Raw genomic sequence first — 21435 nt, 5'->3', positions numbered from 1 at the left:
TTTACTCAAGGAATTCTTCAGAAACAACAGGTTAATGTAGTTCAGTTTGGTGCACTTTAGGTTCTGGAGATCATCTGTTAGCATTTGGGGGAAAGGTCTGGGCTGTGTTATATTAATGAGTCATCAGTAAGGAAAAGGATCCTGCTCAGGAAGAGGTAGAAAAGTATAGGGATGTAGGGCATTATCTGAGGACCGCCACTGTTTGAGGGAAGGCAGAGGAAAGATACTCCATTAAAGAGATCGAGAAAGTACAGTAAGATTCTGACTAAACTTTGAAGGCTGCAACAACTGAATTTCTTGATGGATTTGATATGGGTATGAGAGAAAGAACAGTCACGGATGACTGCTAGGGCATCTTAAGGAACTTGTCTACTAAATTGAATTGACAGTAAAAGGCCCATCTTAGAAGTCTGAAAAAACACAGACTTTTTTTTTCCTACCACCTCTTAAATGAATTAAAGAATTTGAGGAACATTATTACGTTGCAGGCAGAATAGATAAAAGTTGCTTTCTGTGAACTGGGTAGAACATGAAAATTACTTTTTAAATTCAAATTTCATATTAAATTAGATACCAGGTCTTTCATATATAGAAGCTTACCCTGTACTGCTATTCTGGCTTATTTATTTTTATTGTTCTTATGGGAAACATTTATTCTATTTCATTAAAGTATAAATTTGGAGGGAGAAGTATATTGTGTGCCAAGAAGGTGTCTCCTGGTTTTTAATGGTACCACATGATATAGTAACTAAAGTGCCACTATTATCTTTTATATATATAATGTTCAACTTTCCAGACTTGTTAATTATTGTAGGCTAGAAAGGGGCAAAAGAAAAAAAAAATTAATAGGGTTAATTCCTCTTCCTCTTACAGGGCAGAATTGTTAGCTGAAATATAATTCTAGACTGCAAACACAAGTCCAGTGATAAATTTTTGCAGGCCAAAAAAAGCTTAGAAAAAGAAGAGAGAAAACATAACTTCAGGAAAATTGATCTCTTTACTGGATTTAATAGGATGGTGGATGTGTTTTGTTTAGGTTATTTCAGGTTGCAAAGGAGAAAGACATACTTAGGAGACCTCACTGAAAGAGAATTTATTATGAAAATATCCAGAGAATTAGGCACTTTCTCAGCATTTGAATACAGGAATAATGGAAAAGTGTTTAGGATACTGGACCAATTCTAGTAGCTAGGAGCTACTATAGTAGTGTTTCTTGTAACTGAGCCTCTCCCTGTTGCTTCTTTCTGCCTGCTTCTTCTGTTCTACTGGTTACTTCTGATTCTGCTTTCCCTCAACCTCATGGCTTCCATGATAGATAGATCATAGATAGATAGATAGATGATAGATAGATGAGATGATAGATAGATAGATAGATAGATAGATAGATAGATAGATAGATAGATAGATAGATAGATAGATAGATAGATAGATGATAGACAGACAGATAGGGATGGATGGATGGATGGATGGATGGATGGATGGATGGATGGATGGATGGATGGATGGATGGATGGATGGATATCTACTTACCTCTTTGGCTTCAGTTGATAAATAGGTAGATAGGTAGGAAGAAAGGAAGGGAAGGAATCTATCATCTCATGTCTTCTGTTTACTACCTTCTGTGTTTTGTCTGCCTTTTATGAAGTGTCCTGTGTATCTCACATTCTGATTCTCAGAGAGAGTATCTCCTTAGAGAGGGTTCCCTGGAGAGAGCATCCCTATTGGGAATCATTCTGCCAGGCTACTTTATAAAGCTGCTCATTGAGCTTGAGATGATTGCTTTTGCCTCAGGTGCCAAAACTCTGGTCTTATTTGTTGTCAGGATGGTAGAGTAACAGGACCTCTGCCTAAGGAATTCTCCTCTGAGGGTTGTAAGGCTGGCTGATAGTCATGGTACCATCTGGTACAAGAGAACTTTAATATTTTGCCCCTGCCTGAAATACAGGTAACCCCATCACGGAAATTAGCCCTAAAGATAGAAAATTATTGAAGCCATCAGCCTGAACACCATTGTGAAAGGCTCATTATTTTTAATTCCCAAATGAAATTGTTTTCTTTCCTTTTGCTCTGTACATTTTAAAACCATACAAATTTATTATAAATCCATATATAATTATGCTATAACAAAAGGATATTATCGTTTTTGGGGGTTTTTAAGAGAACTCATTTTTTCCTTTTTCAGCCTTGGAATCAGATAGACCTGTGTTAGATTCTACTTCTGCCACTTACTAGCTCTTATCTGGGCTGAATTCATTCTCAGGCCTCAGTTTCTCATCTGTTTTTTTAAAAAGATGTTAATACTTATCTTCATCATAGAGTTATTGTGAGGATAAACAAAGTGATACATACTTGATACAGTGTCTAGCACATGACAAAGACTTGAATAAGTTGCTGCAGTTTTGTTATTGTTATTACTGACTGAGGCATTGAAGTAGTCTCATTAAAAATGATCTAATTGGTGTTAATGATATTCATTAAAAGAAACTATACTTGTTTCTATTTCTAAAGTATCCGTTAAGCACCTCCAGTGTGAGGGTGAAAAAAATATATTACACAAATATAACCAAGTATTTTTATTTTATTTCTACTTGTTTTTTATGAAATATATTTGGCTTTTTTGAAGTTTCTTTAAAACATTTGACATATTTACTGTTTTGTGGTTGATCTTAGCTTATAGTTTTAAGGTGGGTGGGGAACGTGCTGCCCAAGGGCCATATATGACCTGGGAAATCATTTGGTCTGGCCCTGCCAAGGCAACCGCAGGCAGGACTCAAAATCAATAAATCTAGGAGCTTTTTTAATAGCTCATTTTTAAATTGATAATTTTGTATGACCCACAAATGATGTTATAAATACCCAAATGTCCCTTGGCAGGAAAAAGTTTCCCCACCCCTGTTTTAAGAGGAGGGTGGGAAGTGCTCTTACCCAGTCTCGAGGAGCACAGCTGCCTGTGGCCACCTGGCATTACCATTACATCTCAGGGACTCCCCATCTGCACTGTCTACATGGCAGCCTTTTAATTTCTGGACTCCCAGATGCAGGGCTTTAGATATCCACACTGACGACTCCTGCACAGTGTCCCAGCTCTGAAAGAGATTTCTTAGGTTTTCTTATAACTCCAGACAATGATTATTATTGTTTACATTTTCTAGGTTTGAAGAAAAGGCCCAAATGGATCCTCTTAGTGCTCTGAAATATTTACAAAATGACCTTTATATAACTGTGGACCATTCAGACCCAGAAGAGACAAAAGAGGTAAAGGTGGTCAGAAACTTCAGAAACTGAGCTTTTAAAAAAATGTCTTTTCAACTTACATTTGCTAATTTTGCTCTTAAATGTTTAAAGGAAAATATGATGGCACTAATAATGTTAAAAATGATACAGAGTAGATGAAATAAAAATTAAATAGGCTTATTTTCCATGTGATATAACATTGAAGTCACACACAAAAAACCTTGATCTATTTAGAACGGGATTACCGGGTATAAAGTTTTAACTTAGACATTAGTATTGTGTATTGGGAAGGAACTAGGAATGTTTACTCCCATAGTCCCATGCTGCTTTTACTTAAGGATTACACAATGGTTTGATATAAACTTTTCTGTTGCTATTTCTTAGAGAAGAAAGAAAACTCCCCTTTTTGTACGGAGAAGATAAAGAGAGGTTGATGGGAGTAGAATCCTTGCTTCCTTGATTTTTAGTTATGTGAATTTTGTAGCAGGATAGTTTGATGATAGGCTACTAACTTCACTCATCAGCAGTCCCCAAGTTTGAGAAATTAGTAGCAGATCATTACTTTTCAGTGTTTTGTGTGGGTTTTTTGTTACATAGCATGGATGGAAGCAGAAGATCTAATATTATTTGGGTGAATAGTTTCATGGTTTTACATCCTGTTTTTCCACTAACTTCTGAGATTCCTTTTGTCACTTTTTTTTTCCTCTTGCCAACCATGACCATTCTCATTCGTAGTTCATCTAGCAACATCTAAACCGTAATCCATTTTACCTTCCACTCGCAGAATTGGTGCTGATTATATGTAGTTCTGTCCCTTTAGCTGTTAGCTGTTGCTTTGCTTTGGCTCTGTAATAGCAACATCAATCCATGCTTTTCTCTGTTCATCATTGACACAGGTTTCAGATTTAATACGAATCACTTTCAGGCACCAGGTTCATTGTACTTTCAAGCAGTGGATCCTGCCTGACCTTGGCAACAAAACAAAGAGATACTCTTTCATAATTGCCTACTGTGAAAACAAGTCCTATTTCTCTTACTCAGTACTGGTTACAACCCTTCACTAGGTGGAGAATCATCAGGACACACTTTAGAACCGCCCTGAAGAGGAGATAGTTAGTTGTCTTTCCTTGAGTCTTCAGTCAATTCATGATACTATGTTTTCTTCTTAGTCGAAAATGGCTATAACCGGGGAACATTAATTTTTCTTTTATTTTTTAAAACCAAACCAAAACAAAATATTGCCATGTAAATAATTTCAGCTGTGTGAGCTGCAAGTAGGCCAAAGAAAATGGACAGTTTGTTCTTAATGCTAAGCTAATGGGAAAACCAGGCCAGGTAGGTATCTCAAGTTCAAACAGAGCAATTTTTAAAATTTTGGTAGTGGGTTTCTGTTTGTCTCCTTTCTTTAATAGTCTCAAGTTATGATTTTGTATGCCACAGACTTCCATTCTATTTCTTAAAAGTTTTATCTATCAAGAGTTGTTTAGTCCTAGTAGAAGTTAGTTAAAATGGTGGTGTGCATGTGTGTGTCAGCATCAGAATCACTTCAGAAACTTTTCAAAACATCACCCTCACCCTAAGATTTTCCTCTGTCTGATCTTATGTGAAAACTGAAAACATCCTGACATTGATTTTTGTAAGGTTATTATTTTGTTTAAAAATGTGTGAATGGATTTTGTTTTGGGGAAAGAAATCCCTTGATGACAGTTCCAGTATATACACTTACAGTATTTTCAGTAAGGTATATAGATCTTCACTTTCCTTTTAAGAAATCATTCCACTTATCAAGAAGGGCCTTAGTGCTATTAAAAACTTTCTGTATGTAGTAGCTTGTTTTTGCTCTCTATGTGCACTTTATAAGTTTTTCACTATATTAAATGATTATATCAGCAACTAAAAGTGCTTTTTAGATTTTTCTCTTGGGAGGGCAGTTATCATCATGGTGGTGATCATCATATTGTTGGGGAAATGATGGTGGACTACCATTATATACCAAATAATGGTTCTTTGCTTTTGTCCAGTCTCTAGAACATGGATTCTAAATTAGTGATGAGCTTCTAGTAAACCTTATGAAAATTACATTTTCTCCCCTAGGAAAGACCCAAGAAAAGGATGCCTAAATCAATTCTATCATTTTCAGAGGATTCTATAATAGAGAAGAAACAAGAAAAGCAAGTTTTCAACTAGTATCGCACATTGTTTATTAAGAGCACTTCCGCTGAGCTTCCAGAGTACTAGTGTCATTCATTTAACAGATATGTATTGAGTCCCTGCAGTATGCCAGGCATTCTAGGCATAAAGAGGGATAAAAAGGGTAAAAAGATCAGAATAATAAGGGGTGAGAAAGGAACAGTTGCAGTATTAAATAGGATGATTATAATAGACCTCATTAGAAATGAGATTTTCACAAAGACTTGAAGGATATGAGGAAGTGATCTTAGTCAATAATTTGGGGAAGATAATTCCTGGCAAAGGGAGAGCTTGAACAAAGACCCTAGGCTGAGTGATTCTGGCTTTGTTTAGGAGAACAGCAAGGAGGCCACTGAGGCTAGAACAGAGGAGTGATGGATAAGAGTAGTCAGAGATGAGGTCAAAGAGGCAAGAGCAGGGATTGGAGATCAGATTGTGAATGACTTAGTAAGCCATTGCTGGAACTTTGGCTTTTTACTATGAATGACTAAGGATCCTTGTTCAGAGTATTGTGCAGAGGAATGATATAATTTGCTTTATGTTTTGGATCACTCTGAATATTGTATTGAGAATAGACTAAGGAAGGAGAATGAAGATTCAGATAGAAATCTAAGCAAGTGATTATTATAACTCAGACCCAAGTAGTAGTCGTAGAAATAGTGAGAAGTGAAATAGATTGGATTCTTAGTATATTTAAAGGTAGAACTAACAGAATTTATGATGGTTTGGTTGTAGGGTTTGAAATAAATGACTCCAAAGTTTTTGACCTGAGTGGATGGAGTTATTATTAACCAAATGAAAAGGCACTGGGTAGCTCTTATTTGTGGTGGTGGGTGGGGGACTTCTGACTGGGATCAGGAGTTTAATGTTGGATATGTTCAGTTTGAGATGCCTATGAAATAGCCAACTTGAGATGTTGAAGTGATAGTTGGATATTCAAGTTTGAGTTTGGAAGAGAGGCCTGGGTTTATTCAGATTGTGTATCACTTGGTACTGTTAAAATCTAGGCCTGTATATATCAGTTCCACTCATTTAATCATGTGGGGTTTTTTAAAGTTTTTATTGATTTTTTTTTTTTGGAGAGAGAGGAAGGGAGAGGGATAGAGAGATGAAACATCGATGAGATAGAAACATGCCCCCTACTGGGGATCGAGCCCACAACCTAGGCATGCGCCCTGACCGGGAATCAAACCGGTGACCTCTTGGTTCATGGGTCAAGGCTTAACCACTGAGCCTCAGTGCTGGGCTGATCACATTATTTAAATGACAGGTTTTTTTCTCATCCTTCTGTACATAGAGCCAATAAACCTTAGATGTTAGAAAAGAGAAATAAATTAACCCTCAAATAAGTAGAAGATAGGAAATTAGTGAAATAGCAACAAATAATAGAAAATATTGGTTCTTTGTAAAGGTGAATAAAATTGGTAAACCCCTGGAAAGATAAAAAAAAGTGAAAACATAAATTATCAACATCACAAATGAAAAGGGGAAATCATTACAGACCCTACATACATTAAAAGGTAATAAGGAAATATTTTTAATAACTTTGTTACCAAATTCAGCAACTTGATGAAATGGACAAATTCCTTAAAACACAACTTACCAATGCAGATACAAGAAGAATTAGAAAATCTTAAGGAACTTCATGTCAGTTGCAGAGATTGAATTTGTAATTGAAAACTTTTTAACATTGAAAACTCTACACATCAATGGCTGTATGAGTAAATTCTGTCAGCCTTTTAAATTACAAAAAAACAGTTCTACACATAGATCCTCAGAAATCAGAGGAAGACAGAACACTTTCTAAATTCTTTTATGAAGCAGCTTAACTCTGACATAAAAACACAACAAAGAGCCCTGGCCGGTGTGCCTCAGTGGCTAGAGCTTCTCTTTCACATTAATGTCTCTTCTCTCTCTCTCTGCCTCCCTTCCACTCTCTAAAAAATCAGTGGAAAAGAATATCCTCGGGTGAGGATTTAAAAAACAACAACAACAAAGATATTACAAGCAAAGAAAATCACAGACCAATACCCCTCATGAATACATATGCAAAATTCTTAATAAAATTTTAGCTAATTGACTCCAGCAATATATAAAAAGTTTAATGCACAGTGACCAAGGTTTCACATTTGAAAATCAGTCATTCACCACATTTACAGAATGAAGGAGAAAAACCATAGATCATCTCAATAAGTGAAGAAAGGGGCACTTGACAAAATTAAAAGCCCATTCATGATAAAAATTCTTAGCAAACTAGAAATAAAAAATTTTCTAAATCTCATAAAGATTATGAAAAATGTGTCAACAGACATCCTGTATTTACCATGTAAGAAAAAGAAATAAACAGCATATAGATCAGAAAGGGAGAAGCGAAATTGTGTTTGTAGATGACATCATTGTGTACATAGACAACCCATGCAGTCTAAAAACAGTATACTAAGTGAATTCAGCAAGGTTGCACAATGCAAGGTCTGTAGTGAAGACAAGCAGTACATTTGTATATTTCTTAGTAATGAATATTACTTAGTAATGAATATTACTACTATAATATTTTTATATTAATATAAAAAATAATCAAATATGCACTTATAAGTCTGTTGTAAGAAATTAAAGAAGACCTAAATAAATGGAGAGATGTAGCACATTTATGGAATGAAAGGCTAAAAACTGTTAAGAAACCATTCTCCCCATATTGGTTTTTAATTTAATGCAGACCCTATTAACTTGCCAACAAGTTTGGGTTTCGTCATTGTTGTTAATATAGACAAACTGATTCTAAAATGTATTTGGAAATGCAGAGGTCCTCCACTAGCCAAAACAATGTCGAAAAATCAAAAAGTTTTAGGTCTCATCCTACTTGATTTCAGAACTCTGTATAAAGCCATAGTAATCATGACATTCTGGAAGACAAATAGTAGAACAAAACAGTTCAGAAAGAGACACACATTTATGAAATCAATTGATTTTTTTTTTGACCAGAGTGCCAAGTCCATTGGGGAGAGGAAAGTCTTTAGAAGATGGTGCTGATATCTCAACCCCTATGTCACATTTTACACAAAAAATTAAGATGGATTATGGATCTAAATATAAAACCCAAAACAATAAAACTTGAAGAAGAAAGCAGGTTATCTTCCCAACCTTGGGATAGATCAAAGATTTCTTGGACATGACACAAATGCACTAATCATAAAAGAAAAATTTGATAAATTAGACTTCAAGAAAATTAAAATTTCAAAGACATTATTGAAAAATGGGCAAGCCACAGATTTAAATAATATTTGCAGTAGATATCTCTGACAGAGGACTGATGCCCAGCATATATAAAGAACTTTTGTATACAGGGTTGGCAAAAGCAGGTTTACAGTTATGAGTACTTGAATCATAGAGTTTTTTTGTATTATTATTTATTTGTATTACAGCTGTAATACATAAAAATGTAATTATACATGATCATGGAATTCCAGTCTAACTTGTAATTTAGGAATGGCCTATACCTAATAATTATGCTTTTTTTTCCTCAGAGTTTGATTTACACATCAGAGACAGGTGTTTTACGGTAACATGTATTTGTTTTTGAAATGAGAATGGATATGTACTAAGAATTCAGTAACAGTCCAGGGCACCAATCTATCCATATGTGATAGACTCCCAAATGAGTAATTTTCTTTTTTAATTGACCAGTTATTTGTTAATAAATACATACTTTAATAAATTTATAAAATAATTCTAAAACTTGGTCCAGTATTTTAGAAAATGATGAGCAGTCCAGTAGAAAAGTCAGCATATTCTTTAATCTAAATGTGGTGGTGTTCTTACCACTGTTTGGTAAATAAACTTAAGTACAGAGACATACTGTGGCTAATAAATGGTCAAAATTAGGGAAGTTATTTTTCTCTGATCTGCTTAGCCAGCTAATTTGCTTCTATTTTTCTTTTATAGTTTCAGCTCCTCGCTTCGGCTTTATTCAAATCTGGTTCAGATTTTACAGCTCTGGGTAAGTATTCCAGTGCAGTTTATTCAGCCAGATGCCCTAGCATTTGGGAGGTTGGATTCTGGTTCCTTTTAAATGAAACATCAGATGAGATGTTCATCTAAACAATGGAGCAAGTTTCAAGGTAGAATACAAAATTTCTAATAACTTATTACAAGGTTATTTTCTAAGTATCAGTCACCAGTTCATAAATCAGTTTGCTTTTCCTGTTACACCAATTGTTTCATTGTTATGCAAACATGGCAATAGAAGCATGCTCAAAATAAATTAACTTGTATAGCGTTGTTTTGGAATGTGGGCTGTATTACTGGTGTACTTACTATGAGATAACACTTGTTGGTTGAATGATTTTTCCTCTCAGTTTGTTTTTTGTGGAGTTGTATGGTGTCAACAGAATGGTGGTGGGGTATGCTGATAGGGTAGGCAATGAAATATATCTTTTGGGAGCAGAGAAAATAAATTACGGCTTTCCTGAAAATGGGAATTTTTATATGCTGGTATCTTTATTGTTCAAGACAAATTCTACTTGAAACTCAAGTGTTTCTTTTTTTCTTTTATTTTATTTTAGAGTGAGAGGAAAGGAGAGAGAGGAAAAAAAAGTGTTGATTTGCTGTTCCACGTATTTATGCATTTAGTGGTTGATTCTTGTATGTGCCCTGACTGGGGATCAAACCTGCAACCTTGGTGTATCTGGACAACGCTCTAACCAACTGAGCTACCTGGCCAGGATGAAACTCAAGTATTTCTTAAAGAAACCAAGACTGCCCTAGCCAGTTTGACTCAGCGGCTAGAGTGTCAGCCCACAGACTGAAGGGTCCCAGGTTCAATTCCGGCCAAGGGCACGAACCTCAGTTGCAGGCTTGGCCCCAGTCAGGGAGCACTGGGAAGGCAACCAATCAGTGTCTCTCTCACACTGATGTTTCTCTCTCTCTTACACTCCCTCTTAAAAGCAATGGAAAAAATATCCTCGGGCGAGGATTAAAAAGAAGAAAAAAAAGAAACCAAGAGTGATGTTCCTTAAACATCCATCTTCATTTAGGAGAACTCTTTTAGTATTAATGAATTACTAAAGTAAACTAGACTGTAGTAAAGTGGGGAATTTGTGGCAGTTCTGGAGCCCAGAACTTTTGTCAGGTAAATTTTCAAGGATTTTTTTATTAGGGTGACTCATTATTATAGCTTCACTTTTCAACAAGGTGATAGCCTTTTGAAGCTGGGGAATTTCCAGCTTTTTTCTTGTCAGTATAAGATATGATCACACAATGAATGCGTATTAATCCTATTGATGCCACTGCTGTTACTGTGCCTTAGAGGTGAGCAACAGTATTGAAGTTTTCTAATGTATGTGATATAAATACTACATTTTACCTCTGGAATAAAATAACCTTTGGGATATCAGTTTAATTTCTTTATTGTTTGTCCGTTTTCTCTTAAAGTTGAACCACACCTCAGAGGAAAAAAAGACCATATGTAATTATGATATTTTTCCCTGCGGTGGGGAAGAATAGCAGTGTTCCTTGGGGTCTTGCCTTTTCTTTTTCCATATCGAGTAATTAAGGCTTCTCTACTGATCAAGGCAACTATAGTGCGGAGCTCTGGTATCAGAATGTGTAGGGCTCCACAGGGCAGGACTGAGCAGACTGTGGCTGTAAACCATGACTCCAGTAGCTTCTCCTAAAAACGTAGGCAGTTGTTTACCACTATTCCATGCAGTGTAATAAATACATAAGGGCTTTTTAAAAATGTCAGGCTGCTAGAAATCTCAACGTTGTGATAGAAAATCTAGGTATAAGCATTATTTTAGAAAGCTCATACCCTTTTGGATTTTATCATTTGAAACAGATTTAGTGATAAATGGATTGGGAGCCTGGCACATAGATACTCAGTTTGAATGAATATGTGCCTTGTTATATGTGGATACCACAGTCCAGAACCATGATTTCTGCTTTATCGGTGGGCAGCACTAAAATGTCTCTGGCTGACTTACATTTAGCCTTAGGGCAAGAATTTCTCGGCAGTCATTTAAATATGTTAGGCTGTTGTCAGCAAATATTTTACCTTTAACTTAACTCTTTTCTTCTGTCTATGCCCTGCTCACTGCCAGCTAATATATTTGTCAGAAACAGTTTGTTTTACGTGGATTTCAAACAAACTTCAAATGCACTGAGAACAATACAAACAATAGGAAAAAATTACAGAAGGGGAGAATTCCTGCCGGGTTTTGTTTCCTACTTTGTCTGAAGGGAGGCAGTGTGTTTAGTAGTGAAGCGATGAAAATATAGTATAGTGGTTCAGAGTTAGAGTGTAGGTTTAGATATCAGCTCTGTCACTTGCTAATTTATTTTTTAATCCTCACCTGAGGATATTTTTCCATTGCTTTTCAGAGAGAGTGGAAGGGAGAGAGAGAAACATGGATGTGAGAGAGACACATCGATCGGTTGCCTCCTGCTCGTGCACCACCAGGGGCCAGGGATCGAGCCTGCAACCGAGGTACGTGCCCTCAGCCAAATGGAACCTGGGACCCTTCAGTCCGAGGTCCGACGCTCTAACCACTGAGCAAGATTGGCTGGGCTGTCACTTGCTAATTTTAAAAGAACCTTGAGCAAGTCACCTTTTTAGTCATTAATTTCTTCATCTATAAAATGGAGGTAATGAGAATACTTACCTCGAGTTGTTGAGAGAATTAAGTGAAATGATTATAGAAAACAGCAAAATAAAACACTAAATGCTCAATTCAGGTACTATTATTTATTAACTTCCTTAAAAATATAACCTTTGTGTCACTGGTGAATTTGGACAAGGAGGAAGCTCACACTGCAGGCTAATTTTAATAGGGAGAAACCTGATATATTATAAACAAAACGTACTTTGCCTAAAAATTTATGAAGTGAAGTACCTTTTATAGGTTTCATTCCTGTTTGGAACTCCTGACTCTTGTTCTCATTCATTTTCTGCAAGATTGTTTTACCTTTACTCCACATAGACTTGAAGTCAAATAGGTTATTTCATGTACAGATGTATACATCTTTAATGCATAGGTAAACAGAATATTTCATTTTCTAAATTCTCTAAGAAAAAATTTGCCTCAGCCTAACTTTCTGACTCCCTTCAGAATTAATCCAGTTTATCTTAACTTCTTAGAATTAAAGTATTTGTTAATGTTATATATAATTTAAAGAATTAGAAAGATAATGATTTATAAGTAAATAGCTACCATTCATTATCTTAGTTTTGAAAATTACTCCAGAGAAGATCCCTGTAGGGATCTTTAGTTTAGAGCTTCTGGTGGAAAAAATATCCTCAAGTGAGGATCATAAAAATAAATACATTAAATAAATAAATAAATAAATAAATAAATAAATAAATAAATAAATAAAACATTTTACATGGCAAGTAGTTAGTGATTTTTGGCACTGTGACATTTGTGAATAAGGTACCTTAACAGTTTCACAGAATTTGCTATGTCCTGTTAGCTCAACAAATTTATATTTTCAACAAGATATTTTCTTCAACCTCTTTTCTGTAGTTTACATATTTACAGGTGCTTTTATATAATAATATGTTTATTATTAGGATTAGGAAGTGTAAATAAAGAAACTTGTATCCAGGAGAAAATGAGAATTTTTTCTACTACTACTCCTTCATATAAATAGGAAGAACTGCCTACTCTGTGTAGGGTGTTAACTTAAAAGTACATTCCTAATAGGTCACTTTCTTTTTAGAGCAGTCATGGTAATAGTGATACAGTGATAGCTAATATTTACTGAGCTGAGCACTTACTGTGGGGCCAGGTACTATTCTAAGCACTTTACATGTCATAACTCATTTAATCTCCATAGTAACCTTATGAAGTAGCTACTATTATGATCCCCTTTTATATATGAAGGAACTAGGACACAGAAAGGCTAAAGTAACTTTTCCAGGGATAATGCTAGTGAGTGGCAAAATCAGGATTCAAACGTTAGTACTATGGGTTCATAGCTCACTCCCTAAACCACCTTCATTGAGCTTTACCAGTGTTCACTACTCTGAGGGATTAGTTCACTTCATTCGGTGGTGAGAATGAACTGAGAGAAACAGTGATTAGGATGAGACGTGAGATTTAGAATCAGTACAACCTTTTTTTGTCCTAGCTCTGACATTTAAGTAGTCATGTGACTTTTGATGAGTTTCCTAGTACCCCATCCCTCGTTAAAGTTTTTTTTTTTTAAACAAAACATTGACTACAGTTAAAAACTTAAGATTCTCCTCAAACAACTTTCCTCAATCTCTGTCCCCACTCCTCAAGTTTAACCACTCGTACCTGGCAGATCTTTACACAAACACACACAACCATACACACAGACATAAGAGATACAGTTGATTCTCGTTATTTGCAGTAGTTACATTCTATAAAGTCCCTGGGAACATTGAATTAGTGAACACTGAACCATTCCTCCTATGGGACATACAGAGTGAGCTTCCTGCAAGCCTCTGGTCACAACATTTTCGTCAACCTCTCAATACATAAAACCTTGCTTTATGTGTGTTTCTGTTTAAAGATACCTTATTTATATATTTATATTGTTGATTCATTAACATTGAACTCACAGCCTTAACTCATTTTTAAACAAAGCTTATTTAATGCATGAATTTTTTCCATAAGGCACATCATGGCCTTCTTGCATTTAGGAACACAAGACAACACTTCAGCACTACAGTTGGGGGCCATTGTAAGCAGTGAAGTCACCAAAAAAAAGCACAAAAGTGCAGAAAACATGGCACCAAAGACTTTATACCATGAGAGCTGAAACAAGAAGGCAGAGCATTACCCAATTCGACCTCAGCTGAGAACGTGTGCATGTGGTGACTCAAACTTTCACTGCTCTGATCATCTCTGCCAAGTGCCACCAGTATTGATTGTGGGTTTACAAATAAATTTTCGTGAGTAGGCAGATGCACAAATATGGAATCTGAATAATGACGATTGACTCTATATATGCATGCACACACACACATAGGTGCATAGTTTTGTGTGTTCTGGTTTTATTTATTATATAATGTAAAAATATGTATTCTGAGTTGTAAATTTAAAATTTAATGATGTAGCTTGGAGATGTTTCCATGAAACTATATTAGATCTGTTGTATTCTTACTAGTGATACACAGTATTCCATAATAGAGGTCTACCATAATTTAACTGTTCATCTAATGATAGTGTAAATTTCAATTTCCTTATTGGTAAAGGGTGAAAAAAAGTAAAAGATGTTCTTTTGAGGATTAAATAAATTTAGCACATTGCCTACAACTTAATAAGCACTCATGAATATTAGTTAATAAAAATAAATAAATGGGCTTTGGAGTCAGATCGAAACATCTATGATGAGAAACATCAATTGGCTGCCTCCTGCACACCCCCTTCTGGGGATTGAGCCCGCAACCTGAGCATGTGCCCTGACCGGAAATCGAACCGTGACCTCCTGGTTCATAGGTTGATGCTCAACCACTGAGCCACTCCAGCCCAGCAAGACCTTATTAAATTATTGAATTTCTCTTAAGTTTTCCCATCTGAAAGTGGAGTTTATGATAACTGCTTCATTGTTTTTTGTGACAACAAAGTGCAGTCATACAGAAAGTACCTAGAACACAGTAGGAGCTCAGTGTTTCCTTCCCTCCTAAATCATCTACTCTCATGAAAATGGTATCACTTCATTAGAGTACTATCACAGAATCAATGCCTTATCTTAAAAATAAAACATACCACAGCATTTTCACAAATAAAGAAAACAAAGCAAAAACCTTGAATACAAAGAGAAACAAACCTGTCTGTCAAATTAGTAACATTACCATACATTGGGGGGGGGTTAATCCTTTTTAGTTCAGTGTTTAGACTATATACTCTCATATATGTCCTGAAGATAAAAGCAAAGAATCTTGAGTTTTTGCTGGTAGTGGAATGGGTATAGTAATTCTGGAACATGTTTTGTGTGTATTTTAGGTTGAGTAAATATGATAATGTTGCTGGGAGTTAGTTTTCTCAGTGGGAGAAAGAAGGTTTAAATACGGAATGGGATAAGGAAAGAAAATCCTGTGAGGTTCTTTAAAAATTGAAATTAGGCCCAGCAGGCGTGGCTCAGCGGTTGAGCATCGACCTCTGATCCAGGAGATCGCAGTTCAGTTCCCGGTAAGGGCCCATGCCCGGGTTGTGGGCTCGATCCCCAGTAGGAGGCGTGCAGGAGGCATCCAATCAGTGATGACTCTCTCATCATTGATGTTTCTATCTCTCTCTCCCTTCCTCTCTCTGAAATCAATAAAGATATATATTTTTTTTAATTGAAATTAGCAATAAAAAATGAACTCATTATTCTGTTAAAGAAAAACCCCCACTATGTATATGACGTGTGTACATATATATATAGGCGTAGAAACACCACCACCCTTAGTAATTAGCACAGCAGATCTTGGTTTCTAGATCTCATTCACCACTAAAAGGAATTGGAGCTCCATGGAAAAATAGCAGGCTCCAGAGCTGGGTAAAGATGAGCTTGGATATGTACCAGAAAGTAAGAAAGGGCTCAAAAATTGGTGGGGATATTTCAGAAAGACAGGAGCTCAAAAGAGCTCTCACTGGCCATATCTGGGACCATATGAATATTAAAATGAGTAATGAGAGTAATGAATATAACATTGGACAAGAAAAGGATCCATGAATACATACTAATACAAACAAATAAAATGGAGGGAGGGTCAGAACCATTAAAAAGTCATAAAAGTAGTGAAATAATCCTCAGCAGACTAGAAGAGGAAAATGGTTGCAAGGAAAAGAAGAGAAATCAATATTAGTTACTAAAGTGCTGGTTATTTGGCTGTGTTCTTTTCACATCAGTGCATTTAAGACACTGCCAGTTAGTCAGAACTGGGTCAGGACCCATGGCTCTGGTTTGGAAGCCTGTTTCGGTTTTGGTTTTTCCATTATACATTGCCCCTTTTCTCTACTGACTTTTCTTTTACGTGTTAGGTTTTAAAAACAGTGGATGAGTTTCTTTGTATCTCTCCTTCACCAGGCTTTTCGGATGTGGATCACACCTATGCTCAAAGAACTCAGCTCTTCGACACCTTAGTAAATTTCTTTCCTGACAGCATGACTCCTCCTAAAGGCAACCTGGTAGACCTCATCACACTGTAGCTGAGGAGTCATGGGACAGAAGTGGAGAACTGAGTCTGCTTTCAGGATTCTGGATTCCAGCGCTATTGACTGACAGGCTGCAGTGACTGAGGACTGCACCCGAATTTGAAGGGATCTTTGCCATCACAAGTCCTCACCCTCTTTCTTCATGCCTGACCTCAACCCCATACTCGTCCTGTTCCTCAGTTAAGTTAATAATAAAGTGAAATCGGTATACTTTCCATTTAAATATATATATTTTTTACTTTAACTTTTAAGATTTAATGAGTATAAAAAATAATCAGGTAGTTTACCCTTTCCTGATTTTTATTTCATTTTTATAAAATTCGGGCAAGTAAGCACTATTAACAGACCCAGTGCTACAAGACGTGGGATTGTGCTGGGTTGTTTGACCTTTCTTCCTCCCTTCCCGTTTCACTTTTCCTTGCATCACACAGCTGCTTGTAAGTGGTGTCACTTGTTTACCTCTTCATTCTTAACAGTATGTAGTTCTGTAGAGCAGTTGATATATGTTAAAGTGATGTATATATGTGTCTCTATTGACTAGAGTCTTGTATTACATTATGCAATAGGAGAAACAGAGGGCTCCAATTTATGCCCCTTGTCATAGAACTGAAAGATGAAACCGAAGATTGGTCCAGGCACTTATCTGAGGTTGGTCTATAGTATTTCTATAGTGTATGTTATGATAGCTTTGAGTCACAGAAAAACCTTAAAGTGAGAAGATTGTCTTTCAGAACCTTTAAGAGCCATTATAAAAGTTATCAGCAGGTGGATTCTAGAAGTGATTCATGTGTTCATTGATATCTTTGTAGCAGTTTTGGAAGAAAAGGACTGTTTCCTCTGATAGAGCTGCGTAGAACCAGGGCTCATTACTTCCTTGTGCTATCAGTTGGTAGCATTTTCATTTGGGTGGATGGGTTTCCAGAGCTCTGCTTTGGTTTATCCATACACATTTCTCCGTACATCTGCTTCTGTATACTGATATGTTAAAGAGTAATGGTGCGTAGTTGTGTGATGGAACACACCTGGCAGGTATTTCACTAAGCACACAGACCAGGCTTTTTTAAATGAAGAAAAATAAAAACAATGGTGCAAATACTTTTTCATTAAACTAAAAAAAGGCAGATGGGTTTTTCCATTTGGGGGTGGTGGTGGAGATATATTATTCCATGAGGTGTTACGGAGTACAGGATAGGAAACCTACACCTGGCCAGTGCTTACATTTGCTCAAAAAGTGTTCTGTGTGCAACTGATACCACCATGCTTAAAGCAGACCAAGTATAATGAATGTCCATCAGTCCAGTGGCTCTTAAAAGTGAATGATTTCATGGAATTCAGTATGTCCCTGAGTAGCAAGATTAGGTCTCACCAAAGAAAGAAGAAAATGAGTTGCACTTTCGAAACGTCTCGTGCATGGGAATGCGACTTTGAGATCCATATTGTGTGGTTTCACTTCTTCTGGGGATGGACAGAAATACGTTTTTCCTAGTTCTAGGCTTGAACCTTGGGCTCCTTAGCTTCCAAGCTTCCCAAGCTTCCCAAAACAATCAATAGTGATTTATTAAACAATTAGATCTGAACCTTTTCTTGTGAAAAATACAGTATTTAATTTATTAAGTACCAAATTGTAGCTGCAGATTAACCAATTGACTTTACAGGTGAGCAAATAGAATTTACTTACATACTTACACAGTTTCATAAAATGATTTCCCTGAGTGACAGGCTAGAACATAAAATATTAATATCACTAATATGGTAGTCAGTTGAATCTCATTTTGTGAAAACAAGTACAAATCAAAGAGTTGATAGGGAAGAACTTAAATTGATGAGAGTTTCTAAATTTAAAACCTCAAATTTTGCTCTCTGTGAATTCTGGCACTTTAAAAACATTAACCAAATGAAATTCTACTGCCCTGCCCCATTTATTCTTATAGTGCTTTATCATGTTTTCACTCATTTAGACTCCATATTTGGAGGAAACTCAGTTCCTGACCTTGGTGATTTTTTTTGTTCTTTTTCCCCTGACAGTACTAGTTGTTAGTTTTATTTTGTTACATATGCTTGTTTTAATTTTATCTCTTTATTTAGGTGTGGAACTTTTCCTCATTTCTTTTTTTCTGAAATTTTTTTTTCACTAACATATTTAAATGGGGTTGAATCATAACAAACTATTTAGTGTTGCTTAAGTGAGAGATTGTTGAGATTATTGACTAGGTAAATCAGAGTTTGTACCATGGGGCTTTCCACTGCTGGTAATGATTGTAGGAGAATGTAGGGCTTCGTTATACCCAGTCCCAAGATTGACACGTTGCTCACATCTCACATCCCTGATTTGAAACTTATTTATATATTTAATGAGCTGCATATATTTCCAAGAATTCAGCAGTATATTTCATTTAAATAATCTAATTTGGTATTTAGATACATTGTTTAGATAGCCAAGTAACTATGTTTTACTATTTTAAAAATCTTGCATTCTAGTTTAGTAAATCTCAGGTTGAAACATCTGGCTATGCTAGCTAGTGGGATACAGTTTGTTCACTTTTATTATGCCTAGCTTCAACTTCATTCCCATTTCTCTTTTTCTCCCAGTAGAATATATTTCCCAAATAATAAACTAGAAATAGTTTATTTAATAGAAGTAAAAACTAGCTCTCTTAACATTGTCAGTGCTTATTCTTCATGAGAAATTATCTGATTTGCAAGGCATTTCTAAAATGCATTTGCATTTTGTGGAATGACAGAGACCTCATGTGGCCAGCTTGATTAATTCAAACATATCAATATCTCAAGCAAAGGAATCGTAGACTTGGGTACTTAACTGTGTGCTAAAGCTGACAGCATTAACCTTTAGCAAGATCTTCTTTTTAAATCTGGTTTTCATTTATGCTAAAACTGTCTAATAAGTAAAAACTGATAGAGAACATTAGGAAGTTAATTCTTTGGTTTATCATAGGCCAGCTTGTTGGGTTTAGAGCTCTGTGATTTAAGATTGTAAAACTATTCTTGGGTGAAATATGTGTATTGAATATAAGTGGTTGCCAGCTTATCCTTCCAGTGGGTCTTTTCACATCTGCCTTAAAAGTGCTTTTTACACTTTTTACACTTTTAAGTGCTTTAAACATCATCAGTTTCATGTAATAAAACAGTTTTAAAATCTAACTTACAAACAAAAACTAGTTTGAGGCACGTAATCATTTAGTGAGAGACAGAGAATGATGCTAATAGATGAAAAAGCACTTAGAAAGGAGTATGTTCCTGATGCTGTTCTGTGAATTATACTGTTTCATGGGAATTACATGAGAAGTTACCCTATAATTAGTCTTACCACCATATGAAATTCATTGAGTAATTGTGTGGCATTACTTCCTGAGTGAATGTGTTAACTCTTTAGCTGGTTGAATGTTGCAGAGCAGTTGAGAACTACGATTTGAAGTAATTTCTCTGGGGGCTCGGAGGTCGTTAGTTACCATATGTACTGTAAACAGTCCTCTAGCTATAAAAAATAGACCCTTCATAACCCTTCTTTTATGAAAAATCCATGTTCAGCCATGGCTGGCATGGCTCAGTGGTTAGAGCATCCACCCTTGCACTGAAGGGTCGAGGGTTCGATTCCAGGTCAAGGGCACGTATCTAGGTTGCGGGTTCGCTCCCTGCCCCCAGTCAGGGTGCACAGGAGGCAGCCATTCGATGTGTCTCTCTCACGTCAATGTTTCTTTGTCTCCTTCTCCCTCCCACTCTCTGAAAAGCAATGGAAAAAATATCCTCAGGTGAGGATTAACAACAAAAGTCCTTGTTCATCTGCAGTTTCAACCTTTTGCAGAAATTTTGATCTGATTTCACTACGTTTTAAATTCTTAATACAGCCTTGATCTGGGGTGTGCAGGCTTCCTCAGGTTAGTATTTATTGGAGAAGTATCATAGAGGTTCTGCACATGACAATACTTGTAGATTAGATTTGGGGCACTTTCACTCAAAGATTCTTATATTCCTAATTAGTCAGATAACATTATTCTTTGTGATTTTTTTTTTACTGTGGCCTATATCTCCCTGTGATTTGTATTCATGCTGAAATGACCTGGGGATCTGAAATTTCTAGTCTGCAGGTGTGTCAGTTGAAGTGGAAGTTTCCAAGTTTCTTGAAATAATTAATTAGGAGCCAACTAGATCAGCTGAATGAGGTTTGCCATTGTTTGTTTTGGTGGGAAGGATTCATTATTGCAATTCATGGATTTCTTCACCAAATGCTCTTTTTATTTTTCTCAAAAAGTGCTGTCTTAGAGCTTTTATTTATACATAATTTTAACCTTGATTTCCTTCTACCCACCAAATACTCTGAATTGTGTTTTCATTATTTTTCTGACTTTATTCTTGGCTGTTTTAGCCCTAGACTTTCTAGTGGTTTGTGGCCTTGCTTACAAGTGTTGTACTGCTTGAGAAAAAGCGTCAATCATTCTGAGGCATCATACTCTTTATCTTTATGACAACAGAATAGGGAAATTAAAACCTGCACATTATTAAAGAATTAATAATGTCCAGATATTGCTATAAAAATACTGATTGTTTTCATTTGGGAGATAGTAATATGGTGTGGCAGCTTTAATAGAGGGGCCATCGTCGACTTCTTTTCCTGGCACTAGGAGGTATAGTCATAAAGTTGTTGATAAGGTACAAGTTTCATAGCAGAGCTCATGGAATTCAGCACATCACCAGAATTTCCATTTGACTATTGTCTTTTCTTTTTTTGTACTTTTTAAAAGCCTTTTTTCCCCTACTCCCATTTCCTCTGAGTAGCACTGACTTTCTGCTGAAGTTGGAATTTGTGTTAAGAATTGACTTTTAATTTCTAATA

At 36.0% G+C, this 21435-nt stretch overlaps 1 protein-coding gene across 2 annotated transcripts in view; it reads left to right on the top strand.

Annotated features, from left to right (window-relative positions):
* Positions 1-16809, top strand: part of MKLN1 (muskelin 1) — a 152211-nt gene extending 135402 nt beyond the window's left edge. For both annotated transcript variants that reach the window (XM_087821013.1, XM_016217680.2), the window contains 3 exons: positions 3153-3255; positions 9364-9418; positions 16459-16809. In XM_087821013.1, the coding sequence (XP_087677139.1) occupies positions 3153-3255; positions 9364-9418; positions 16459-16580 (280 nt within the window). In that variant the 3' untranslated portion in view covers positions 16581-16809. The remainder of the gene's footprint in view (positions 1-3152; positions 3256-9363; positions 9419-16458) is intronic.
* Positions 16810-21435: the final 4626 nt, after the last annotated feature.

Source organism: Miniopterus natalensis, chromosome 10 (assembly GCF_054644295.1).
Source record: "Miniopterus natalensis isolate mMinNat1 chromosome 10, mMinNat1.hap1, whole genome shotgun sequence".
In the NCBI taxonomy this organism is placed as follows: Eukaryota; Metazoa; Chordata; class Mammalia; order Chiroptera; family Miniopteridae; genus Miniopterus; species Miniopterus natalensis.
Note: the sequence above shows the minus strand (reverse complement) of the source record. Positions and strands in the feature narration are given on the sequence as shown.